This window comes from Odocoileus virginianus, chromosome 14 (genome assembly GCF_023699985.2).
Source record: "Odocoileus virginianus isolate 20LAN1187 ecotype Illinois chromosome 14, Ovbor_1.2, whole genome shotgun sequence".
NCBI lineage: Eukaryota > Metazoa > Chordata > Mammalia > Artiodactyla > Cervidae > Odocoileus > Odocoileus virginianus.
Genome location: NC_069687.1, coordinates 28,699,538 through 28,723,374, shown reverse-complemented (window position 1 = coordinate 28,723,374; position 23,837 = coordinate 28,699,538). Strand labels below are relative to the sequence as shown.

At 43.2% G+C, this 23,837-nt stretch overlaps 1 protein-coding gene across 2 annotated transcripts in view; it reads right to left on the bottom strand.

The window, feature by feature from the left end:
- NPR3 (natriuretic peptide receptor 3) overlaps positions 1-23,837 on the bottom strand; it is a 68,957-nt gene that overhangs the window by 2,117 nt on the left and 43,003 nt on the right. For both annotated transcript variants that reach the window (XM_020907649.2, XM_020907723.2), the window contains exons 4-6: positions 10,879-11,014; positions 3,626-3,720; positions 1,716-1,851 (exon numbers count right to left, since the gene is read on the bottom strand). In XM_020907649.2, coding sequence (XP_020763308.1) covers positions 1,716-1,851; positions 3,626-3,720; positions 10,879-11,014 — 367 coding nt within the window. The remainder of the gene's footprint in view (positions 1-1,715; positions 1,852-3,625; positions 3,721-10,878; positions 11,015-23,837) is intronic.

Sequence of the window (23,837 nt, the reverse complement as noted above, 5' to 3'; positions counted from 1 at the left end):
GTGGTGGTGGCGGTGGTGACAGTGATGGCGTGGTGGTGGTGGTCATGGTCATGGTAGCAATGGTGGTCACGTGGTGGTGGTCGTGGTCATGGTGTTGGTGGTGGTGGTAGTGATGGCGGTGGAGATGGTGGTGATGGCAGTGGTCGTGGTGGTGGTGATGGTGGTGATTTTGCATGGGTTTCTTTTTTTACCAAGTGCAAAACTTAAAAGCACTTAAGAAAATACTAGATGAACAAATTGTTACAAAAACAGTGAGCACAACGGGAACAAAGCAGGTTCAAGAAGAATTTGAGGACAACTGGAAACTGAAGTTTTCAGATCTATGCAGATACTTTTGAGTTTCCAGCCAGAGAGGACAACCACCTGGACCATGGGACTGAGCCGGCTCTTCTCATTTTCACAGATGAATGGTGACACTTTCAAGTGCTGGGAGATTTGGTGAAAAATCTATTGGGTTAATGTTCTGTTTTTAGATGTTCTCTCACTAAAACCAGAGTTTCATGTCAAAATGTCTTATATAGCTTTGTGAAAATGTAACAATTTGAAACAATCAAGTTCTGTAGTGTCCCAGATATTACATAAAAATGATAAATAGCTAGCTTGTGTAGAAGGAGTTTAGGACACAGTCTTTAACACATTCTTGTATTTAATCCTCAAAGCATTCCTGAGAGTTGGGTACATTTCTTTCATTTTACTTATGAGAAAACTGAGGTTTAAAGAAATGAAGAAATGATCCTGAGGTCACAGTAAGTGAACACGATGGGATTTCAAATCCAGGCCCAATAACTCCAGAGACTGTGTTCTTAATATATTTATGCCTTTCCACTTATTGCATATACACAGATACAACGCAGTTTGAAGACTGTTTCCAAAACATAAGGAGCACACATGAGTGAATGAGTGAGTGCGTGAGTGAGTGAGAATGAGTGAGTGACTGCATGAGTGAGTGAAAGTCGCTCAGTCATGTCCAACTCTGTAGTCTGCCAGACTCCTCTGTCCATGGGGGTTCAACAGGCAAGAATACTGGAGTGGGTTACCAAGCCCTCCTCGAGGGGAACTTCCCGACCCAGGGATCAAACCCAGGTCTCCCTCATCACAGGCAGATTGTTTACTGTCCGAACCACCAGATATTAAAGTGAACCACTTCCTTGCAAGGTCGATACTCACTTAATTCTCTCCCCCACTTTGATTATGAAAGGGTCTTTCTAGAGCAATGATTTCCAACCACATTCCTGTTTGTAAGCTTCTTATAAGAACCTCCACTTGCCTCTACATTTATGACAAAGGCTGCTCATAAATAACATATTTTACACTTACTTGCTAATTTGTAAATTTTTAGGTGTCTAGGGAACATTATTTGGTTCTGGGTGGGTAAGAGAATAAATACAAACTTTGAAACAATAGATGAATAGTGAGTGACATTTAGTATTTGATATTTTAATTTTCCCTAAAAGTTTAAAACCTCAAATACCAAGAGATTATAGTAGGAGATGTAAAAATAGGAAGATGCCTTCTATCATCTTGGAAAAGGATAGAAGAGAAGAAGAACCTAGAAACCTCTGATGAAGGTGGATGCTGGTTGTGAACTATTGCCATGGGTTTTTCCACATCAGAGACAGCAATCTGCTCTTTCAGAACAGGAGCTCCAGAATGACCCCTGTGTTATTACAGACACTGCAGATGAAACACAGAGCAAATTAAGTCTCTAAACTTACATGCTTTGCAAGGAGAGCTGTTCGTGTGTTCCACCATTCTGGTTTCATCTATTCTCAGTTTTAAAGGTCCCCAAGGATATTTGACATTTGGCCGCATTTCAAAACGACCTTCTTTTCCAAAGTAATCACCAATAACCTATATAAAAGAAAAAAAAATGCACAAACTGAAAGGTGAAGTTCTTTGTTTGCAAAGGAGGCCCAGAGTACGACCCCAGACCCTCCAGCCTGACTACAATGGTGTGTTTCTGAAATCTTCGTAAATCAAGGTGCCAACAGTGCTTGTAAAGTGAGCATAATTTAGGAAGCACGGGCTCCCCATGGCGGGGAAGGTGGTTATACAGAAAGCAGTAACCTCGGAAGGTATGGCTTTCCCCTTGCTCCTGGGAGAGAGTGCTGCCCCTCCCCCCTGCAGATCAGCCATCTGTCAGGCCCCAGTTTGTTCCAGGAAGAGAGAGGTCACGACCCATCTTATTCCCGGGCTAAGTAGGCCTCACACTGCTCAGTGAGCTTGACACAGAATTCAAGCATCAGAGAGCCTCTTTAGGAACCTTCCACTTCATCTTCTTCTGGTTAGAAGGCTCTTCTCCATCTTGACTTTGAGAGTTACCTTCTCCTCTCTGTTGAATACATCCTATTTGCACCCCACCTCCAAGCTGAACTCTTTTCAGTTAGTTCCTGTGACCCCTGAAAAATCAGTATTCTTTTATGGCTCAGTTCAAGGGTTACCCTCAGCTTCCGGTTTAAACAACTGTTTCATCAGCTACCGATCCCTGATCTAGCGCTACCTTCGCACCCAGGTTCACAGGATCCACTTCCCTACTGTCTCAGCGGCACCCTGCTTCTGGGGGACAGTGATACCCCCTGCCTTCTCTCTCCTGAAAGAGGCCCCACAGGCTCTCATGTTGGAATGAAAAGAATTCTAGATAATCACCAAACTCCAACAATCACTGGTATGTACTGAGCACATACCAAGTACTTTACACACATTCATGCCTGAGTCCTCACCATGACCCTCTCTATTATAGACTATTACTAGCCACCTTCTATAGGGGAGAGACTGGAATATACATGAGACTCAGACCATCGAGGGTAAAAGATCTTATAGCAAAGGTAACCAGTACAGATCCTGGTGGCCTGGCCCCTCCCACAGAGGCCAGGTCCATGTGGACAAAGAGAAGAACAGCCAAGTCCTTCATGCCAGGTCACATGAAGTATGACAGCAGTCATCAACCCTGGCTGAGAGCCATCAGAGAATTAAAGAAGGGACTGCGTCATCTGACCTCAAACACGGTGTATTCGCATCCTCTTTATCTATATATTTATCATACAAAATTTATATAATACTTCAGGTTCCATTTCATCTGGTTCTTGTGACCACATGTGAGGTCAGCAAGGGGGATATGACGATCTCCTTGTTACGGCCGAGGAAGCTGAGGCAGAGAGCTTGTACCCCAGTAAGTGTCAGAGACTCATCTCTATGTCCTTTCCTTTCTAGTGATGCTATCCTGAAACTCCATCATCCTTTGAAATACTAATGCATGATCCAGTTTGTAACCACCCCTTGCCAAAAAAAAATCTTTTTTTTTCAAATTTTAAGGGAGGAAATAAATACACAAATTCACTTTTAGTCTCTCATTCAGTGATGCTGTTCTGCATCTTAGGACTGAAGTGTGATTCTCGGCCACTTGAAAGGAAGGATGTCCCCACTTAGGATAAACAAGGAACCACTTCCTGAAGCCTTCCCTGATACCCTCAGCCAGAAGGAAGTCCCCTCACTTGGAAACTTCTGGTGTTCAGCTCATTTTTATTTGGAGGCTGCTTTGGGGGCAGCTGTTTGGACACCAGGACAAATACATTCCTTGGAATCTCAACAAGCAGAGGAGGCTGGGGTGGAGGTCCCATCTGCTTACCTCCTGGGTGCCCGCTTCTGTGTCCGTCATGGCAATCACAGAGAAATCCCCATACCGGTCTCCGTTGGCATCTATGGACACCTGCCCAGCAATACCTAGAAGATGAGATGCAAGGAGCTCCAGTTGGTTATTTAAAATACCTCTGTCCGCCAACAAAAACAAGAAAATGAATTGACAGGATTTTTTAAACAAACTCATGCCACAGGGAATCTCATCAGACTCGGAGCATTTTTGTTGGCATTTGGAAAGACATTGTAATTTCATCTGTGTCTGCATTCCTAAATTCTTAACATTTCTCCATTTAAAAATGAAAAGAAAAAGAAACAAATGACCTTTTTTGGGGAATATGTTAAAGAAAAAAAAAAAAGGCTAAGGCTAATCCTGAAAGCAATATGCTTATCCCATAGCTTTGTGTTAATTTTTTTTAGTGAAGAGGAGTTGTAGCACATTTCTAGACCTGTCATGGGTTCATGTTATCACTGGACAAACATTATAAAGGAAAAGCTGTGCCAGGGCCAGGATTCAATGAATGTGCTTCCGTGTGTGCTCCTCGAGTGCACAGGAGAGCAGAGGGCCTGCTTTACAGGTCATGGGAGCCAAGAACCAAAGAAGAGCTAGCTTATCCCACTTGCGTTCATGCATTCATTCTTTGAGGGGCTGTATCTTTGTTTTCCAGTTTAATTGAGATGTAATCGACATATCTCACTGTGTAAGTTTCAAGAGTCCAGCATAAAGATTTGACATAAATATTGTGAAATGAGTTTAGTTAACACTCATCATCTCCTATAGATACAGTAAATCACTCACTGTTTATCCAGCAATTACTAGGGGCTGAATTCAATACTGCAGCAGAGGCAAAGATGACCCGGATACAATGTCTGCTCAAGAGAAAAGCAGCCTGGACCAGGAATTTATCTTGTTGGCACGGGAATCCGACCACCTGCATCTGAATCCCAGCTTTCACATTTCCTAGCTCTGTGACCTTGGGCAAGGATTTAGACCTCTGAGCCCCAGTCTCCAGAACTGTAAAGAAAGCAGGACAGTACCTCTCTGCCAAGAGGCTGCTGAAAAGATTAAGGGAGCTAACACAGGTAAAGTACTTGTGGGTTTCAGAGAAGTCAGTTGTTTTCTTCCTTTGTTATTACTATCGCTATGCCTGGAATCTGGGAGAGGACCTAGGATGGTACCCACACCACTCAGGGGACGGGCAGGAGCATCTAGCTGGAGACTCGCAGAGGACCCAGCAGAAGAGCAGGCCTTTAGGAGACATGGTGAAGCCTCTGATTTGGACAAGCAGCCAGCAGGGTGTGGGAGTGTTCTAGGTAGAAAGGCAGCCTTGTGAGTATTTACAAAGGCACAAAAGCTGAAAGGAATCAAGGGGACAGGGAGGTTTGGGGGGAGATGGCCCATGTGGATGGAAGGGAACAGTGAGGTGTAAACCTGGAGCAGGGAGGCCAGAGCGTGGAGGGGCTGGAGTGCCACATGAAGCGTTAGGTTTGCTTGGGCTAGCGATGGTGGCTTATAGCAGCTAATCAATGAAAGCAAACATGTATATATCATTAGCTGATATTAAATATGTCTATTGTCATTTTCCTTAACTAAGTAAGAGATATATGTGTCAGCCACATCCTAAGTATTTGTTTTCTTTCATTTTAAACTGTGGCAGAGTTCAGTATAGTTCTTAATTGGGGTCTCTATTGATTTGGTTCTCACCGGAAATAAAATGAACGTCTGGGAAAAGGAGTCCCAAGGGAAAGTTCCATCCTCTAGTGTGGTTTGGAGAGAGCAAGTATTTGGGTTTGCTCTCCTCTGGGTTGTGGTTTGAAGGCCCTCTGATTTTTCCAGACTTTGGTCTACTTTGCCGGAAACAGAATGGAGCTACTATTCATCCTAATTTTTTTTTTTTTGTCTTCTTAATAGAGACTGCTTACAGAGGATACATGTATCTCAAGCTAGCTTATCCTTGACAGTCTATACAACATTTAAGTAATAAATGTCACTGAAAAATAGATACAGATGTATCTCCAAACATACTGGCTGTCCAGAACATCTGCCGTTGTGTTTGGAGGTGTTTATGATGCTGCGTTCTGCTAAGTGTTTTGCAGAGTATTTTATAAGACAAGGTGGCCCTAGTAATCCAAGACCTCATTACACTTTAAGTTATTACAGTTCTGCCAAGAAATGGGGTGTGAACCCTCAGGGTGGCCAATTAGCAAGTGAGACTTCACCTGAGACTATTATACATAAGGTGAGAGTGTCAGGCTCACAGCAGAATTTTCCTGTACATAAGTAATTAGACTTTCTACCCTCCTTTCTATTGGCCTGCAGTGGAGCTCAGGGTTTGAGCCACAGTCCTATTTACCTTGTCACCCTGACCTCTCCCACAGCGAGGAAATTCAGCTTCTTCCCAGGCCATTTATTGAAAGTCTTGAGAGTCGGTCATAAGTTTCATGGTAATAAAATCCAAATTTGTCAAATAACATCCAGAGTATTTTTCCCTTGACAACTTAGTGGTCACTTACAGCAACTATTAAAATTTTAATTGTTTTTAATTTTAGAATGGTTAGGGATTTTTTTTATAGTTCTTTGGGGGTTTACCCTCAGGTTGATCGTTGTTTAGCAAATAGAACAAGCTCCCCAAACAATTCAAGGTCAACACTTAGCTTGGCTTCAGTTATCTTTACATTGGACAGATGAGATTCTAAGTTTGGACTGAACTATACAGTTGATTATTCTGGGACTCATTTAGTATTGCCTGTGCAGACCCAGCTCTAAAATGGAAGCCTCAGATTGGCCCATGGGAAAATTTAGTCCATGACCTCTATGCAAAACTGAGTTCCAGCCATCGTGGGCACCTGCCCTTCCCTTAACAACCTCCCTTGGAAGACCAGGAGCAAATGACCACACCATGGAGAGAGGAAGAGCTAGGAACGGAATGTGGCCTACCAAAGTTGTATCCACATATGCCAGTTCTCAGGGCATGGGGCATAACTTCTGGGAAATTTGATTCTGTCCTAATATGACCCTTGACTGATCCCATCTGACTTCAGCTCCTCAGTTAAAGCTGTCAGAGGTCGAGCAAGACAACCATGAAGGGTTATTTGATTTGTTCATGTCCTACAATCTGTTCAAAGTTAAAGCGGATGCCACTCTGGGTTAGAGTAAGCTGTGGCATCTACTAAAACCAGCAAGGAGAAATGAAATCCACCAACTGTCACCACAGCTGCCATCCAGACAATTCTCACTGGAACCTGACCTCTCTATACCATCTTACCCTTTCTAATGACCAAGGACAAGGTGAGGCAGTGGGTAGAGGAGAGTCCTAAGTGAGAAAAACAGTACATGCCCCGAATCTAGTCTTGGTAAGGCAGAGAGGCACAGCCCCAGTACATTCAAGAGCTCAAACTGTTGGCATGATGCAGAGCTCAAAGGACCTTTGTCTGTCATCAGCTGATCCAACCCCTCTTGATACAGGTGACCAAGGAGAAAACCAAAGGGCTGAGGTGACAGTCAGTGGCTAGGATGCTGGTTTTCTGACCTGGTGAGTGACCTGTATGTCAGTGGTCCTCAGATGATATCCATCGGCATTGTTGTTGTTCAGTTGCTAAGTCGTGTCTGACTCTTTGTGACCCCATGAACTGCAGCACACTAGGATTCCCTGTCCTTCACTATCTTCCTGAGTTTGCTCAAACTCATGCCCATTGAGTCAGTGATGCCATCCAACCATCTCATCCTCTGTCACCCCCCTCTCGTCTTGCCATCCAATCTTTCCCAGCATCAGGATCTTTTCCAATGAGTTGGCTCCTCATATCAGGTGGCCAGAGTATTGGAGTTTCAGCATCAGTCCTTCCAATGAATATTCAGGGTTGATTTCCTTTAGGATTGACTGGTTTGATCTCCATGCTGTCCAAGGGACTCTCAAGAGTCTTCTCCAGCACCATAATTTGAAAGCATCAATTCTTCAGTGCTCAGCCTTCTTTATGGTCCAACTCTCACATCTGTACACACCCTACAGTGTATTTTCTACACGGATCCCAGAGGGCTCCCTTTTAAAGATTCAAGACAGATCATGTTTCCTTGACACCCTCTGGTGGCTTCCATCTCATTCAAGGTCCTCAATGCAGCTTCCATATCCACAAGGTCTGGGCCACTTCACACTGTCTCTGGCTCACTTCACACTGCAACTCCCATACTGCTTCAGCCACACAAGCCCACAGGCTGTTCCCAGGGCATTCACCACTGTCCCGCAGCTATACTCAGGGTCTCTGTGTTTGCTGCTGCCTCTGGACTATTCTCTCCTAAATAGCTGCATCATATATCTCAGTTCCCTGAGGTCTGTACCCAACTGCCACTTATCAGAGAGACCTTCGCTGAACTCTATTTAAATTAGTAGCCCTACTATACCCCTCCCATCACTTTCTATCCCCCTTTACCTGATTCACTTTCCAGCCCCTGAAGTGGTATATTTATTCCACAGAAGCTCAGCTGATTTCAAGGAACATCTTTAATTACTGCTGAGTTATCAGCTCCTTAACCCAGTGCCTGGCACATAGGAAGTGTTCAAGAATACCTGATGAATGAATGAATGAGTGAGTGAATATGAAATTGACGTCCCCAGGGCTCCAGCAACTGGGTGTTCTAATATTGAGTCTCATGCTCATTTTTGACTGATGTCAGGTCAGGAAGCAACAGTTAGAACTGGACATGGACCAACAGACTGGTTCCAAATAGGAAAAGGAGTACGTCAAGGCTGTATATTGTCACCCTGCTTATTTAACTTGTATGCAGAATACATCATGAGAAACGCTGGGCCGGAGGAAGCACAAGCTGGGATCAAGATTGCCGGGAGAAATATCAATGACTTCAGATATGCAGATGACACCAACCTTATGTCAGAAAGTGAAGAAGAACTGAAAGAGCCTCTTGATGAAAGTGAAAAAGGAGAGTGAAAAAGTTGGCTTAAAGCTCAACATTCAGAAAACTGAAGATCATGGCATCTGGTCCCATCACTTCATGGCAAATAGATGGGGAAACAGTGGAAACAGTGGCTGACTTTGTTTTGGGGGGCTCCCAAATCACTGCAGATGGCGATTGCAGCCATGAAATTAAAAGACACTTACTCCTCGGAAGGAAAGTTAGACCGACCTAGAGAGCACATTAAAAAGCAGAGACATCACTTTGTCAACATAGGTCCATCTAGTCATAGCTATGGTTTTTCCAGTAGTCATGTATGGATGTGAGAGTTGAACTATAAAGAAAGCTGAGCACAGAAGAATTGATGCTTTTGAACTGTGGTGTTAGAGAAGACTCTTCAGAGTCCCTTGGACTGCAAGGAGATCCAACCAGTCCATCCTAAAGGAAATCAGTCCTGGGTGTTCATTGGAAGGACTGATGTTGAAGCTGAAACTCCAATATTTTGATGACTTGATGCAAAGAGCAGACTCGTTTGAAAAGACCCTGATGTTGGGAAAGATTGAAGGCAGGAGAGAAGGGGACGACAGAGGATGAGATGGTTAGATGGCATCACCGACTCAATGGACATGAGTTTGGGTAAACTCCGGGAGTTGGTGATGGACAGGGAGGCCTGGTGTGCTGCGGTTCATGGGGTTGCAAAGAGTCAGACACGACTGAGTGACTGAACTGAACTGACATGAGAGGAAACTAGTATTTTATACACCATTAGCAGGAATATGGACTAGTAGACCTTTCTGGAATTTGTTTGGCAATATTTAACGTACTTTGCCTTTTTATACAGTTCATGGGCTTCTGACAGCAAGTATACTTTAGTGGTTTGCCATTCCCTCCTCCAGGAGAAGGGGACAACAGAGGATGAGATGGTTGGATAGCATCACCAATTCAATGGACATAAACTTGGGCAAACTCTGGGTGATGGTGAGGGACAGGGAACTCTGGCATGCTGCAGTCCATAGGGTCACAAAGAGTTGGACACAACTTAGTGACTGAACAACAACGCACTTTAAAAGGCACCAATATAATTTTGGACCCAGATAGGCCATGACTAAAAATGTTCCCTATTGGATGTACTCACAGAAATTCATCAAGATGTGTAACCTCATGATAGCATTTTGCACAATAGCAAAAACTAGATAACTGAAGTGTCCATCAATAGGAGACTGGGTAAAGAAATCCTTGTACAGCCAAAAAATGGAAAAATGTGGAACCATCATTTTAAAATGTGCTAAATTTTTGAGTGCTCATATGGAAAATTCTTTTGCTTGACATACAAGTGAAAAAGCTAAGATGAGGAATGGCATTCCTAGTATGACCCTTTTGTGTAAAGTTTTTAGATAAGATATACAAATGCATATGTGCTGGCAGAAGGCACAGAATATTTTTAGGCTGAATCATAGGAAATTTTTAATAGCCATTACATTGGGGAGTGGGGACTAGGGTGGAAAGGAAAACTTTCACTTTTCATTTTGTACATTTTTGTAGTGTTTAACTTTCCAGCCAAGAATAGTCTCATTCTTGCACAATCTTTAAATGTCAACAAAATTGCTTGAGTGAGGAGATGACATGCCATTTCTTTTGTTGTTGTTCTTATACTTCCTCTGTTCTTAAGAAAGCAACAACCAGTATTCACCATTTCGAAAATTACAAGCAGAGAGCTCAACTGGACCTGCTTATCATCTCAAACCTCCAGATGTTTTGAACAGAGGAAAGTGTATCGGGGATAATTTCTTCTAAAACTGATCACAGAACTCTTCACAAACTGATTGCTGTGAATGAGGCTTATGACAAGTTTAAAGAAGCCTAGGGGCTTCCCAGGTGACACTAGTGGTAAAGAGGTAAAGAACCCACCAATCAATGCAGGAGACACAAGAGACTGGGATTCGATCCCTGGGTCAGGAAGATCTCCTGGAGATGGGCATGGCAACCCACTTCAGTATTCTTGCCTAGAAAATCCTATGGACAGAGAAGCCGGACAGGCTACAGCCCAGGGGTTGCAAAGAGTCGGACATGACTGAAGTGACTTAACACAAAATTGTTGCCATCAGGAGACAAGGTGCTTCCTATCTCAGTGGGACTCTTTCAAAGCACTTTCATAAGCTTTATCTCATTTAATTTTCACAAGCCTGTGAAGTAGGTTGATCATGACTTATTATCCTTTTATAGCTGAGAAAACTAAGACACTGGCAAGGTCCCATAGTTGTAAGAGAGAAAAACAGAACCAGGAAAAAAGCAACTTGATCAGCAGCAGAACGCTATTACCTTGTAGACTGAATCCTCACCTTCAAATGTTCGGTTCCAAGTCTGCTGGATAATTTTCCCTCCATCCTTCTTACTATAACCAGCTCTGAGTACTTCACGTAAAGCCAGGACGTAGAGGAGGATGGCATCGTGGAATCCTTCAACAAACATGTTCACCTGGAAAGGAAAGCCCAGGTGGGTGAGCCCAGACACCACATGACTCACATTCAGGAATAATGTGAGCGAATATAAATGGTTAACAGGTTAGGCTCGAGGCCCGTGGCAATGGCAGAAGTGTGCAGAAGAACAACTAACAAAGAAAAGTCTACATTTTCCTGGCACTGGCTGATGTTATTTCCCCATTTGAGAATTTGGAGAAAAGACAAGATATTACCGACGTTAAGAAAAATGCACCTGTGGGCCAGGTTAAGTATTCCAGGTGCAATCGGCCTTTGCCCAGAGATACCTCTGCACACAGGCCCTCTACTTCCCACATCTGCTCTCTACCTGAAGCCAACTCCCCATTGAGGTTTTCACCCTCATCCACCCCTGTGCTTTCCATGGTCTGAATGTGGAGCAGAACTGAAAGGACAGTAGAGATCCATTCGTTCATATTCCAATACTACCACTTGCCTAGTTGAGGGGCACAGACGCCTAAGCGTGCAAAGAGGAGTGGGTGTGGCTATCCCCTTTCTGTCCTCTTCTATCAGCATCAGCATATCAATTTCTCACTCCAATTTGTGTTCTGAGTAGTTCCAGTGCGTCTGAGTCCTCCCTACTTCTGGCCCCTGCCAAACTCCAAGGACAAGAGCGGAAACAGGCTGTTGGTTTATCTCGGTTGAATCCTGGCTCAAGCAAGATAGCCTTTGCGCTCAGCAACGTACAACTTCATGTGAAATTGGAGAAGTCACTTAATCTTTCTGAGCCTGTTTCCTTCTATAAGCACCGTTATAGAGCAAGTTCTGATACCACATTTAAACCCATTAATGTTCAATGAAGATGAAATGAGCAAATACAATCTTGAAGGAGTTACAGTTTCTGTAGAAGAGTACCCCTAAATTCCAGCCTTCTTATTTCAGAAGACAGGGTCCAGAATGGAATTCCATGCAGCAGGGTGAATTGGGCATCCCACAGACAACCTCAGGGAGGCCCTGTGAGGGGCATTCCTGCCCCCTCCCTAGAAAAAGACCCCAGAGGAAGAGAGCCACCTGGTCCAAACACACGAACATTCACAGAAGACATAGCTCAACATCCAGTGCTCCTCAGCCTCATCCCACTCTGAAGGACTAAGTCCTATATGCATCACAGAAACAAATATTTCAGAATTGCCAAAGCTGAGTGCTGCTGCTGAGAGGCAGGCTAGAATAATGCTTAAACAGCCTGGGCTCATACCCAGCTCTGCCACTTCCTGGCTGTTTCTGCACCACTCTGGGTCTCAGTTTTCCCCATCTGGAAAATGAGGAAGATAGCCATAGCTATCTGAAGGGGTTGTTGTCATTTTAAATGAATTAGCAGATATAAAATCTGTAAACATCAGCACTCACTGTTACCTTTTGTTCTTATCATTTGGAGACAGAGAATTATAAACCTAGGGATCTTGCTAGGCTTCTAATTCCTAATAGCAATGTTCAGAAAATAAGTGATCTACTTACTGTTACAGCATATCTTACTGACCCACTTTCATGGAAACACAGCTTCCCGTTCATGCTTTCATATCCCAAACAGGGATCTTCCACGATGTCTCATCCTTAATTCCGCCCAAGTATGATGAGTGCAGCTGGTCAGTTTTACTGACCCCCTGGGAGAGGCGGAGGATGGACAAGTAGAGTTTACGGGACAGCCCTCACTTAGCCGCTACACCCAAAGATTAATCCAAGCCTTGACAGGTTGCCTGATCTCTTTAATCTTCAATTTCCTTATCAATTAAATGAGAGTTTAGTACCAACTTATCTCCTAGAGCTCTTCTGGGGATTAAATGAACAAGTGCATGTAAAATATCTACAACAGTTCTTGGGACTGTGAAAGAAAATGGTAGACACTGGCTGTATTGCTTAGCCATCAAGCTAAAGTCTCAGAGTCATTATTTTTTTTAGGCAAAGCAGAATGGTGTAGAAATAACACCTACTAGTCAAAGATAATTTTCTGCTGATTTGGCTATGCTAATTCAATTTTCCAAAGGAATGAAATTTTCACTTAGCCCATGGAGTCATTATGGCTTGAGAAAGTAAGTATGCTGATGAGTTCATGAGTGGACTTGAGCTGTATGATTTAATCCTCAAGCTACAATAAAAAATATTTTTTCAAAAGATCTTTCTTCTCTTTGACAATTACATAAAAATCACCCAGCTATAGTGAGAAGAATCATAGAATGGTGGAATATGGTGAATGTAAGGTGCTTTTTAAAAGCTCTGATCTAATCGACTCCTTACTTTGAGGACCTAAAGAGCATCACTCTCTCTCTCTCTCTCTCAACCTTCTAGCACTCTGGAAGCTTTCCCTCTGTATTCCTTGTTCTGTGAGCCTAAGACAGCCTCCACACAGACTGTAAAGTATCAGCTGCTAGACATCACCCCGTCCACTTCTCCCTCTCCTCCTTCTTCTCAAAATCCTAACCCCAGGCCACCATGCTGCCACTGGAGACCCAAAGCACTAGAATGGGAAGAACAATGATTTGACTGAAAAACGTGAACTTGGATTACTTCCGTCCTAACAGGTTTAAGGGCTTCCGTTGTGGCTCAGACAGTGAAGAATCTGCCTGCAATGTGAGAGACTCGGGCTCGATCCCTGCATTAGGAAGATCCCCTGGAGAAGGGAGCGGCAACCCACTCCAGTATTCTTGCCTGGAGAACTCCATGGACAGAGGAGCCTGGCAGGCTACAGTCCATGGGGTCACAAAGAGCCGGACACAATGAGCGACTAATACACACACACACGTGGGCACACACACACACACACACACACACACACACAGGTTTAATGGTAGAAGAGAACAGACAGGCTCTGAACACATGTCTGAAAACTCATTTTCTCTCGATTTGCAAATGAATCGCAAAACTTACCCTCTTTCCTCGCCAAGTAGTTGAGTGTCTCCCTCTCCTGCTAAAATTAGCAGAAGAGCTGCTGGCCCCCCATGAGGTTCGCTCACACCCCCACCCACTGCGGGGGAGGTTTCATCACACCTACCTCATAGGACCTCAAGCCAGAAGCAAAGCCCCAGAGACCGTCTTTTCTTAAGGAGAAACATTCTCACATCCACATGTGTTTTTTAATGGGAGGAAAGCCCGTTAGCACATTATAGCCACTGTAAATTGGAAGTGCAAATTTTTGTAAAAAGCAAGGGAGAAAAATAAATCCAAAGTTATTAAGTTGCTTTTGGAACACTTTCCACTGGACTTCCAGGCTGAAAGGCTTTAAAGAGGTTATCTGATCTGCCCCCTGCCTCTGGTCAGAACAACACCCAAACCTCAAAATCCTGACTGACAGAGCACGCTGTCATTACCAACAGAAGAAAACAGGATTCCCTCTTCTGACTGACCTGTTCTTATATTAAGCCTCATTTCTAGCCAGGGCTTCCCTGGTGGCTCAGGCAGTAAAGAATCAGCCTGCAATGCGGGAGACCCAGTTTTGATCCCTGGGTCGGGAAGATCCCCTGGAGAAGGAAACAGCTACCCACTCCAGTAGTCTTGCCTGGAGAATCCCATGGACAGAGGAGTCTAGCATGCTACAGTCCATGAGTTTGCAAAGAGCCAGACCCAACTGTGCGACTAACACACTTTCACTTTCACATTCCAGCAAGAAAGAAGCCTTCACTAAATTTATAAATGTAGGCATTCCCCTGCTGGACACCAAATGGAGTTAAGAGAACCATAGAGTCCATGATCCCTAGGAGTCTACAGTCTCCACTACGCAGCACTACCACTCCCCATGGGTACATAGATGGATTCCACACAAGGCAACTGTGAAGTTAACCCCCAAGAGGGACCAGCTCCAGGGTAAGAATGATTTTCTTTTATCATTCAAATAAGATGATCATCATTCACCATCTTTCATTCATTCTGGGGAGGTTGCCAGAACAAGAAAGCATGCTCTCCCTTCATTTCATCTCAGTTTCCTTGATTTTATCCTCTGGAGTTGGGCTATTCCATGTAAAAGAAAGCCATTTTTGCCTTTGACTTTTCTCTCTGATAGTACCTGTTAGCCATGTCTATCTGCTAATGTGGTTTCTTTTTACTTCTCCATCATGGGGAAGGCAGAATAGAAATCTAGTTCTTTTTCAAAGTGGACTCACAGGTATAGACTCACAGGTAAACTAGTGGTTACCAGTGGGGAGAAGGGAAGGAGAAGCAATATAGAGGATTAAGCAGTACAAACTATCAGATATGGAATCAGCTACAAGGATATATTGCACAACATGGGGGATATAGCCAATATTTTATAATAACTGCAAATGAACTAAAGTTTTAAAAATCATGAACCATTATATTGACACCAGTAACTCATATAACATTGTACATTAGCTATACTTCAATTTAAAAAAAAGAGGCAGAGTTCTTTTTAAACTGAGCATAAAGAGTTGCCATTTCTAACATGGCTCCTATCTATAACAGTGAGCAGAGTCTTTTCTCACTTCTTTTTGAGGAGACAAATTCATAGGTGAATTCCTCAGTGGCTGTGTTCCAAACAAGTCAGCAGAGAATGCTACATGCCTCAGCTGTTCTGTAAAGTGAGAATAAATAGCCTGGCAGTATCTGGCTCCCAGCGTTGTCTAGATATCCAAGAAAGCCTGTAAAGCTCTCAGATGGAGGCTACCGGGAGAAACCTACCAAAGCTGAGTACCTCAGGGCTTGGCTCATGGAATCCACATGAACTCAAGTATTCATCAGGTGAATCTACCTTCCTCACCACAAATCAGTGGTTCCCAGTGCAAATGAGGAAAGTGGAGGGTGCTGGGCAGCATTTTTCAAGTCTTTTGAAAAAAAGGTGACCTTTTAACCTCTCCTTCAGTCAAAGAGGCAGTCAGGGACAAAGACTTTTTTTAATACTTTTTTAAACTATTTTTTTACTGCAGGATAATTGCTTTACAATACTGTGTTGGTTTCTGCCATACATCAACATGAATCAGCCACAGGGATACCTATGTCCTGGTATTGGAGGAAATTCTTGAGAGTCCCTTGGACTGCAAGGAGATCAAACCAGTCAATCCTAAAGGAAATCAGTCCTGAATATTCATTGGAAGGACTGATGCTGAAGCTGAAACTCCAATACTTTGGCCAGCTGATGCGATGAACCAACTCATTGGAAAAGACCCTGATGCTGAGAAAGACTGAAGGCAGGAGAAGAAAGGGATGACAGAGGATGAACTGGTTGGATGGCATCACCGACTCGGATATGAGTTTAAGCAAGCTCTGGGAGTTGGTGATGGAAAGGGAAGCCTGGCATGCTGCAGTCCGTGGGTTCACAAAGAGTCGGACATGACTGAGCAACTGAACTGACCTGATACCTATGTCCCCTTCCTCTTGAATCTCCCTCTCACCTCCCACAGCATCCCACACCTCTAGGTTGTCACAGAGCCTTGGTTTGTGTTCCCTGCATCAAACAGCAAATTCCCACTGGCTAACTGTTTTACATATGGTAGTATATATGTTTCCATGCTATTCTCTCCATTCATCCCACCTTCTCTTTCCCTCCCCCCATCTCATGTCCATAAGTCTGTCCTCTATGTCTGCATCTCCATGGCTGCCCTGCAAATAGGTTCATCAGTACCATCTTTCTAGAGTCCCTATATGTGTGTTAAAATATGCTATTTGTTTTCTCTTTCTGAGTTACTTCACTCTGTATAATAGGCTCTAAGTTCATCTACCTCATTAGCACTGACTCAGATGTGTTCCTTTTTAGGGCTGAGTAATATTCCATTGTGTATATATACAACAGCTTCTGTATCCAGTCATCAGGGACAGGGACAATTTGATGGCAGGTAAATAAGAGGAGACATGGCCCAGGACCTGCTTCTCTCTATCACAGCAAGAAAAATGGCAGCTTCATCTGGAATGATGAGAAACAAGACCCTGAAGATGAACCTTGTCCTGCCCTCCTAGGCCACTGGATGAGAAGAAATCGGCCTGGGCATGCTGCATGGGGAGGTCAAAGGTTAAAAGATATTAGGCATTTGATGAACACTATGCACGTGACTTCCATACAAGAAACATATAGATACTATCTGTTTTTATGCAATTTTCCTTAAGTCATAAAATTAAAAATCTACAATATAGGGTAACAAATCAAGTGATAGCACAAATTCTTCAACATCCAAAGAGGAGTTCTCACTCTTACTGGCAGACACCCCCAACATCTGCTCTCTTCTATTGGGCCTGCCTTCATGGAATTCATACTTGGTCACTTGCTCTCTGATTTTAGCCTTGAGGAAACTGAAGCTGAAAACCTTCCTCCCTATCCTGGTGAACTCTGAAGAACACTATCCTAGTGCAAAGGGCAAATGGCCTTCTCACCGTCGGACAGCAGATTCAGGAGGGAGCCGGGGTCCAGCGCTATGCTTGGCCAAAGGACCACCACATCCCCTGGCAGACTTCTTTGGGATGGAAGTGGACCCAAAGCTGATAAATGACTGTCTCCATCTCAGGCTCAGCTCTGGCCCCTAGAGTAATGCCCAAGACTGATAAATTAATTTGGATCAGCTAGCCTAAAGTGTGGCTGCCGCCTGCAAATATAAGCAGATTTTTTTTCTCTTTCTCATCACCTAAGACAAAACAAATCATTAAACAAAAGCAGTCCTGAGGAGATCATTAAGTCTGGCTCTGACCCCTCATGCATCTTCCACACTTCTGCAACTGGCTGTCCCTCTAATGAAGAGAATAGCAGTGCAAACTGCCCGCAGGTACCACAGTGCTTGCAGATCACATCCATGCACCAACTCCAGCCAGGAGAGCCGCCTGAGAAATGAAGTGGAGAAAAACTGGACTCCTGGAACTGGAACTGGACTCCTGGGATTAGTGGGTGTGGAGCACGAGCACGAGAATGACTTTTTAAAATTCTCCCATGGCTCATGCAGGGAATTCAGTCATCTGATATGTGTGCCCTTCGAATGTGTCACACACACATGTCATATAAGGATGCTTCTCCTCACCCATCGCTCTTAAAGGCTTAGTTGAGAAATGCACATTCCTAATGATGTAATCATCCTTGGCTTTCAGGTGATCAAGTGAGCAATGTCTGTCCTTGGCCTGGATGTCCCACCCATGCCCGACCATCTGTGCCTCCAGAAAGTTTGGGGACCTGACCCCCACACACTGCTCTGGTCACTCACTGGCCCTACTTTCCAGGGATCTGAGTTCCTCGGTCAGGCACAACATCAAGGTGGGTGAACACACACACCCCACCCAAGGGGGAAGGCAGGGGCAGGAAGCAGGCATGCTGCTGGGCAGTGAGGCAGCCCCAAGACATGAAGCAAGGTGACCAGGGCAGAGGGAGACAGAGACAAGGGAACACGGGAGGACAGTGTCTGGCCTCATTGTTTCTGAAAGGCCAAAATCAGAAAGACCATGTAAATTCTAACTTATCCAACTTGATGACATCCTTGACAGTTGATCCAGAGAACTTCAGATAGCTTTCCTTGAATTTCTTGAGTCACCTGGAGATGTGATTAGAAGGAAGAGATGAGCAAAAATCCAGGCTTCATATAGACAGATTGCTCAATCTCGTCCGATTCTTTGCAGCCCCATGGACTGTAGCCTGCCAAGCTCCTCTGTCCCTGGGATTCTCCAGGAAAGAATACTGGAGTGGGTTGCCATTTCCTACTCCAGGGGATCTTCTCCACCCAGGGATCGAACCCAGATCTCTTACGTCTCCTGCATTGGCAGGCAGGTTCTTTACCACCAGCACCACCTTTTTGATTCTGTCTTATGTCTTAAAATGAAACATCTCCTTTTTATTCAAGCAATGTGTGGTGAGGACTGAGCTAAGATCCGGAAGCCCAACTTCTAGTTTAAGCAGCACTGATTTATTCACTCACTGTGAACAATCAACAGCTTGATTTTGTTCAATTCTTAATTCAGGGTCTCCAACCTGGATTCCATAGAGCAGCAGTATTCCTTAAAATGCTAACAGATGCTTCCAGAAATAGCACTATCACGGTTAAACAAGTTCACAAAACGCCAGATTGAACAAAGTCAAACAGTGCTCTTTACTTCTAAGTTATAGCTATGATATTGAACATCTCCTACATTCTAGGAGCTGAACTTGGTAGAATTTAAATTCTACTGTGTTTAGGGTCTTCCCTGATGGCTCAGAAGTGAAGGATCTGCCTTCAGTGCAGGAGACGCAAGTTTAATCCCTGGGTTGGAAAGATGCCCTGGAAGAGGAAATGGCAACCCACTCCAGTATTCTTGCCTGGAAAATCCCATGGACAAGGAGCCTGGTGGGCTACAGTCCATAGAGTCGCAAAGAGTCAGGCGTGACTGAAGCTACTGAGCATGACAACAGCACGTGTTTAGTCCTTATAAAACTTTTGTGGATGGACACTGTTATCATCCTATGATAGAGACTCTAACATCCTAAACAAAAAGAAGAGAGCTTGGTCAGTGGATGGGGTCAAAACTCCAGAAAATGTTGAATGGGCAAGTTCTTAAGTAAGGGTCCAAACCAAGTCTTGCCTAGTTGTGACATCTATCCAACTGGCACATATGTTCAGCCAGTTCATACTTGAAAACAGCTTTGTGCTCTAGTTTCTGTTTCTAACTGGCCAATCGTTGCGGAGCTTTCCAAGTTGAGTGTGTAGATCAGAAAGACCAACAAGGGTCTATAGGAGAGAAGACAAACAATGTACTTCAAGATAAGGAAGGGACAGAACCATGTCTAGAGATGGAATGAGAAGGCAGAAGATGGAAGAAGAAAAGAGGAGAAGGGACATGAGGAAACATGCTAATTGTTAAGCAAACATTTAAACCAGCAGCTCAGATCAAGTGAATCAGGATTTATGACTCAGCTAAAGTTGCTCTTGCCCAGCTGTGAATAAAAGAGCCTATTAATAAGCCTATCAGGGTATACATGTATGGGTATACACCTGAAGGAACTGGAATCAGTATCTGGAAGAGATAACTGCACTCTGTGCTCACTGCAGCATTCTTCACAATGGCCAAGATATGGAAACAGCTATGTCCATTGGCAGATGAATGATTAAAGAAAATGTGTGTGACAGAGAAAGGCAGACAGATAGATGATAGATAGAATTCAACTATTAAAAAACAAATATGGAAATCTTGCCATTTGGGACAATATGGATAAATTTGGAGAGCATTATGCAAAGTAAAATAACCATACAGAGAAAGACAGGATACTAAATGATCTCATGTGTGTGGAATCTAAAAAGGTCAAATTCACAGAAGAGAGTTAAATGATGGTTGCCAGTGACTGGCAAGTGGGAGAAATGGGGAGATGTTAGTAAAAGAGTAAAAACTTTAAGTGATAGGATGAATAAGTTCTGGAGATCTAATGTACAGCATGGTAACTATAGTTAACAATACTGTATTGTAAACATGTGATTTACTAAGAGAGTAAATCTTAAAATGTTCTCACCACCAGAGAATAAAAATCGAAAAGGTAACTACTGAATATATGAGGTGAGAGTTATATTAACTAACTTTACTGTCGTAATCACTTCACAATATGTACATAAACCAAATCCTTATGCTTGTATACCTTAAACTCATTTGTCAGTTATACCTCATTAAAGATGGGGGGAAGGACACAGGTTGCTTATGGAGGTAGAAGCTGATTGGAAAAGGACATGGGGAAATTTTGCAAATCTCCTATATCTTACTCGGAGTAGTGGTTGCATGGACATACACACGGATCAAAGGTGATCCAGTTGTACAATTAAGAGCTCTGGATTTCACTGGGTATAAATTTTATTTTAATTAAATAATAAAGAAACTAATCTTTTAGATAAATGTTAAAATGCTTAAGACAAAATGAGGATGCCTTGGATTTGCTTCACAATTACCAGGGCCTAGGGTAAGGGTGGGGAAAAGATTAGAGATGAAATTAGACTTGGCTAATTATTGAAGCTGAGTGATGAGAGCATGGAGTTTCACAATGCTGTGCTCTCCATTTTTGTATATACTGAAAGCTTCCCATAGTAAAAAGTTTTCTTTATGAATCCCCTAAATGAATATTGCAGGACAAGCCTGGAAAATTTGTCCACAGTCGCTGCTATAAGAAAATACATAATCATAAGGTCAACATTCTTGTTTTGTCCTATCCAGTTCTGTTTTCTATCACTGAACTAAAATTTTTAAGCAATAATTTTTAAAGGCATTTGTATATCTCAGATATCAGCTCTAAAGAATGGGGCCTCACACCAAAAGATCAACACGCTCTGAATCCCATTTGGGATCCATCATAATGAACTCATCTAAATCATTCTGGAACCCATGTGAAGACAGCCTTTGGAAACTAGGCAAATAATGAGTTTCATATGCTTACTAACTACCAGGAAAAATAGTCATTATCCTGTAATTATCCTGAAAGTATCCCTTCAGGTCTACAGTTTTGAGAATTCACATTTCAAGAGTCTTGAAATGCCCCACAGTCTTCACAAGTTTGGATCATGCAACATTTTGAAGAGATTGATCTTTTTCAGTCTATTTCATAAGAAAATTATTTCACCTAATTGGGCAACTAAAAGATACTCTATTTCTTTTTTAAAATATTTAGGGCTAACATATTCTGCTTCTGTGAGGAGACTCATTTCTCCTAAGAAAGCTATCAAAACTATTCAGAGTATTCTAGATGCAGATGTGTCTTGATTTGGAATCATGGATAGAATGACACTGAGCTTAATAAATATGTTGGTCACAATACAAGAGAGACTCCTGAGCACATGTCTTAGGGAGATGCATTATTTTAACCTCATAGGCATTCCCAACAGCCTAAAAGAATTACGAAATCACAAGTTTACGATTCAGAGGGAATTCAGAGCTCATATAATCCAACCAGCATATTGTGTAAATGAGAAACTGAAGGCCGTAACAGTTGCCTGATTCACTCAACGTCACACAGATAGTAAGGATACAACTGCGACTGGAACTTAAATTTCCTGACTCCAAATGATAACCTTCATCATCAGTGTTGATTTGTCTATCAAGCAAAGCACTTCCTTAAAGACCAAACCCACACCCAAGGATAGAATACCAATATGAGTTCTCTAACATGTATAAGATTTCCAAGATGTTTTATGTGTATCAGGAGAGAAAATAAAGAGAAAGAAAAAATTTGCCCCAGCAAACACATTTTTAATTAACTGTCGGGAAAACAGAATCAAAAGTAGGAGGGATGGTGATGTTGGATACCAGATTGTTAAAGCTCCAGGGTTGCTTTTAAAAAAAAAAAAAGTAAGTTGATCAAAAGGCTTAATTTGTATAAGCCCACTGCTTGTAAAGTCAATTCACCATTATATAAGAACTTGCTATATTTTTTAAGCCCTGAAGCATAGAGCTTAAAGGGGCTTCCCTGGTGGCTCAGTGGTAAAGAATCCACCTGCCAAGCAGAAGACACAGCTTCAATCCCTGGGTCAGGAAGATCCCCTGGAGAAGAAAATGGCAACCCATTCCAGTATTCTTGCCTGGGCAATTCCATGGACAGAAAAAGCTGGCAGGCTACAGTCCATGGGTTTGCAAGAGTCAGAGACAAAATAGTGACTAAGCAAAAGCAACAGAACTTAAAAGAGGAAAGATCCTAATCAGAGGCTCTGTTCTAAATGAACTAAGATGTCAAAAATCCCACATCAAATATCACTGTCATTCGATGCAAGGACCCTCCCTTACTCTGGAGCATAATGAATACATTGAGGAGGCTGGCAGTCAGCTCAAATTCTTCCTCTCCACCCACATTATTGCACTCATACCGAACCATTTCAATGTCCCTGTGCTTTATCCATTCATTCAACATTGTGGCCTCTTGGTTCTCTGACTGCCATTATTTAATGAATTTCTACTCCACTGACTTCCTCAGTGAACTTCCTTAGTTCACTCTCAGGCACATACCCTAGACCAAAGTTTCTAAGAACTGTGCATGCAGCTCACCTGCAAATCTTGTTCAAATGCAGATTCTAACTCCATAGGTCTGAGGGACAGAGCACTGGGGCTCCTTGTTTCTGCAACCTCCCAGGTGATGCTGGTGCCCTGGTATACAGACCACCCTTTGAGTAGCAAAACCCTAGATCTTATCATCACCTAGTACTGTTCCACTTTCAAAATTCTTGAAAATCTCTTTTTGACTACAATCTCTTTTTTACTCTTTTTGACTACAGTCTCCTACTTTCTTCTGCATGCAGAACAGATTCTTTGAACTCAAACTTCCATCCTGCTGGACTCCCCTTCTACACTTGGTTCAGCAGAGCTCAGATTGGAGCAATTCGGAATGAAAGGATGAGACAGGTAGACACGGTATTATTCAGGCAGAGCTGCCAATGGGCAATTGGAACTGGGTGCCTGCCACGCCGAGAGAGGCTGGAGTTGGAGATAGAAATGTAGGTGTTATCCACATCGAGATGAACATCTCACCCAGGTGAGTAGATGTGCTGCCCAGAAAGTTTTGAGAGAAAAAAAGAGCCAAGAGAAGAACCTAGGAAACATGAATATTTGTGGAGCAAGTGGAGTCATGAAAAGAGACCAGGAAGGTCTACAACATAGGCAGACCACTTAGACATGGTGTTTTGGCAGCCACGGGAGGAGTAACTTTCAAAGAAGAAAGAATTTTCCAAACACCCTCCTCGACAAAATCCCCCCCATTCAAGCCAGGTGATTTTTTTTCCAAGATGTGTCTACTGCATCCTATTTCTAAGCTGGGATTCCCTTTATTGGTCTCTCTGAGGAAGCTCTTCTGTACCACCTCCTCTTACCTATCCTTCAAGAGCCACCCAGACAAGTGCTGAACTGTCTTCACAGGACACAGTGCCTTGTCTGAAGAAAGCGCTCAGTAAGTGTGC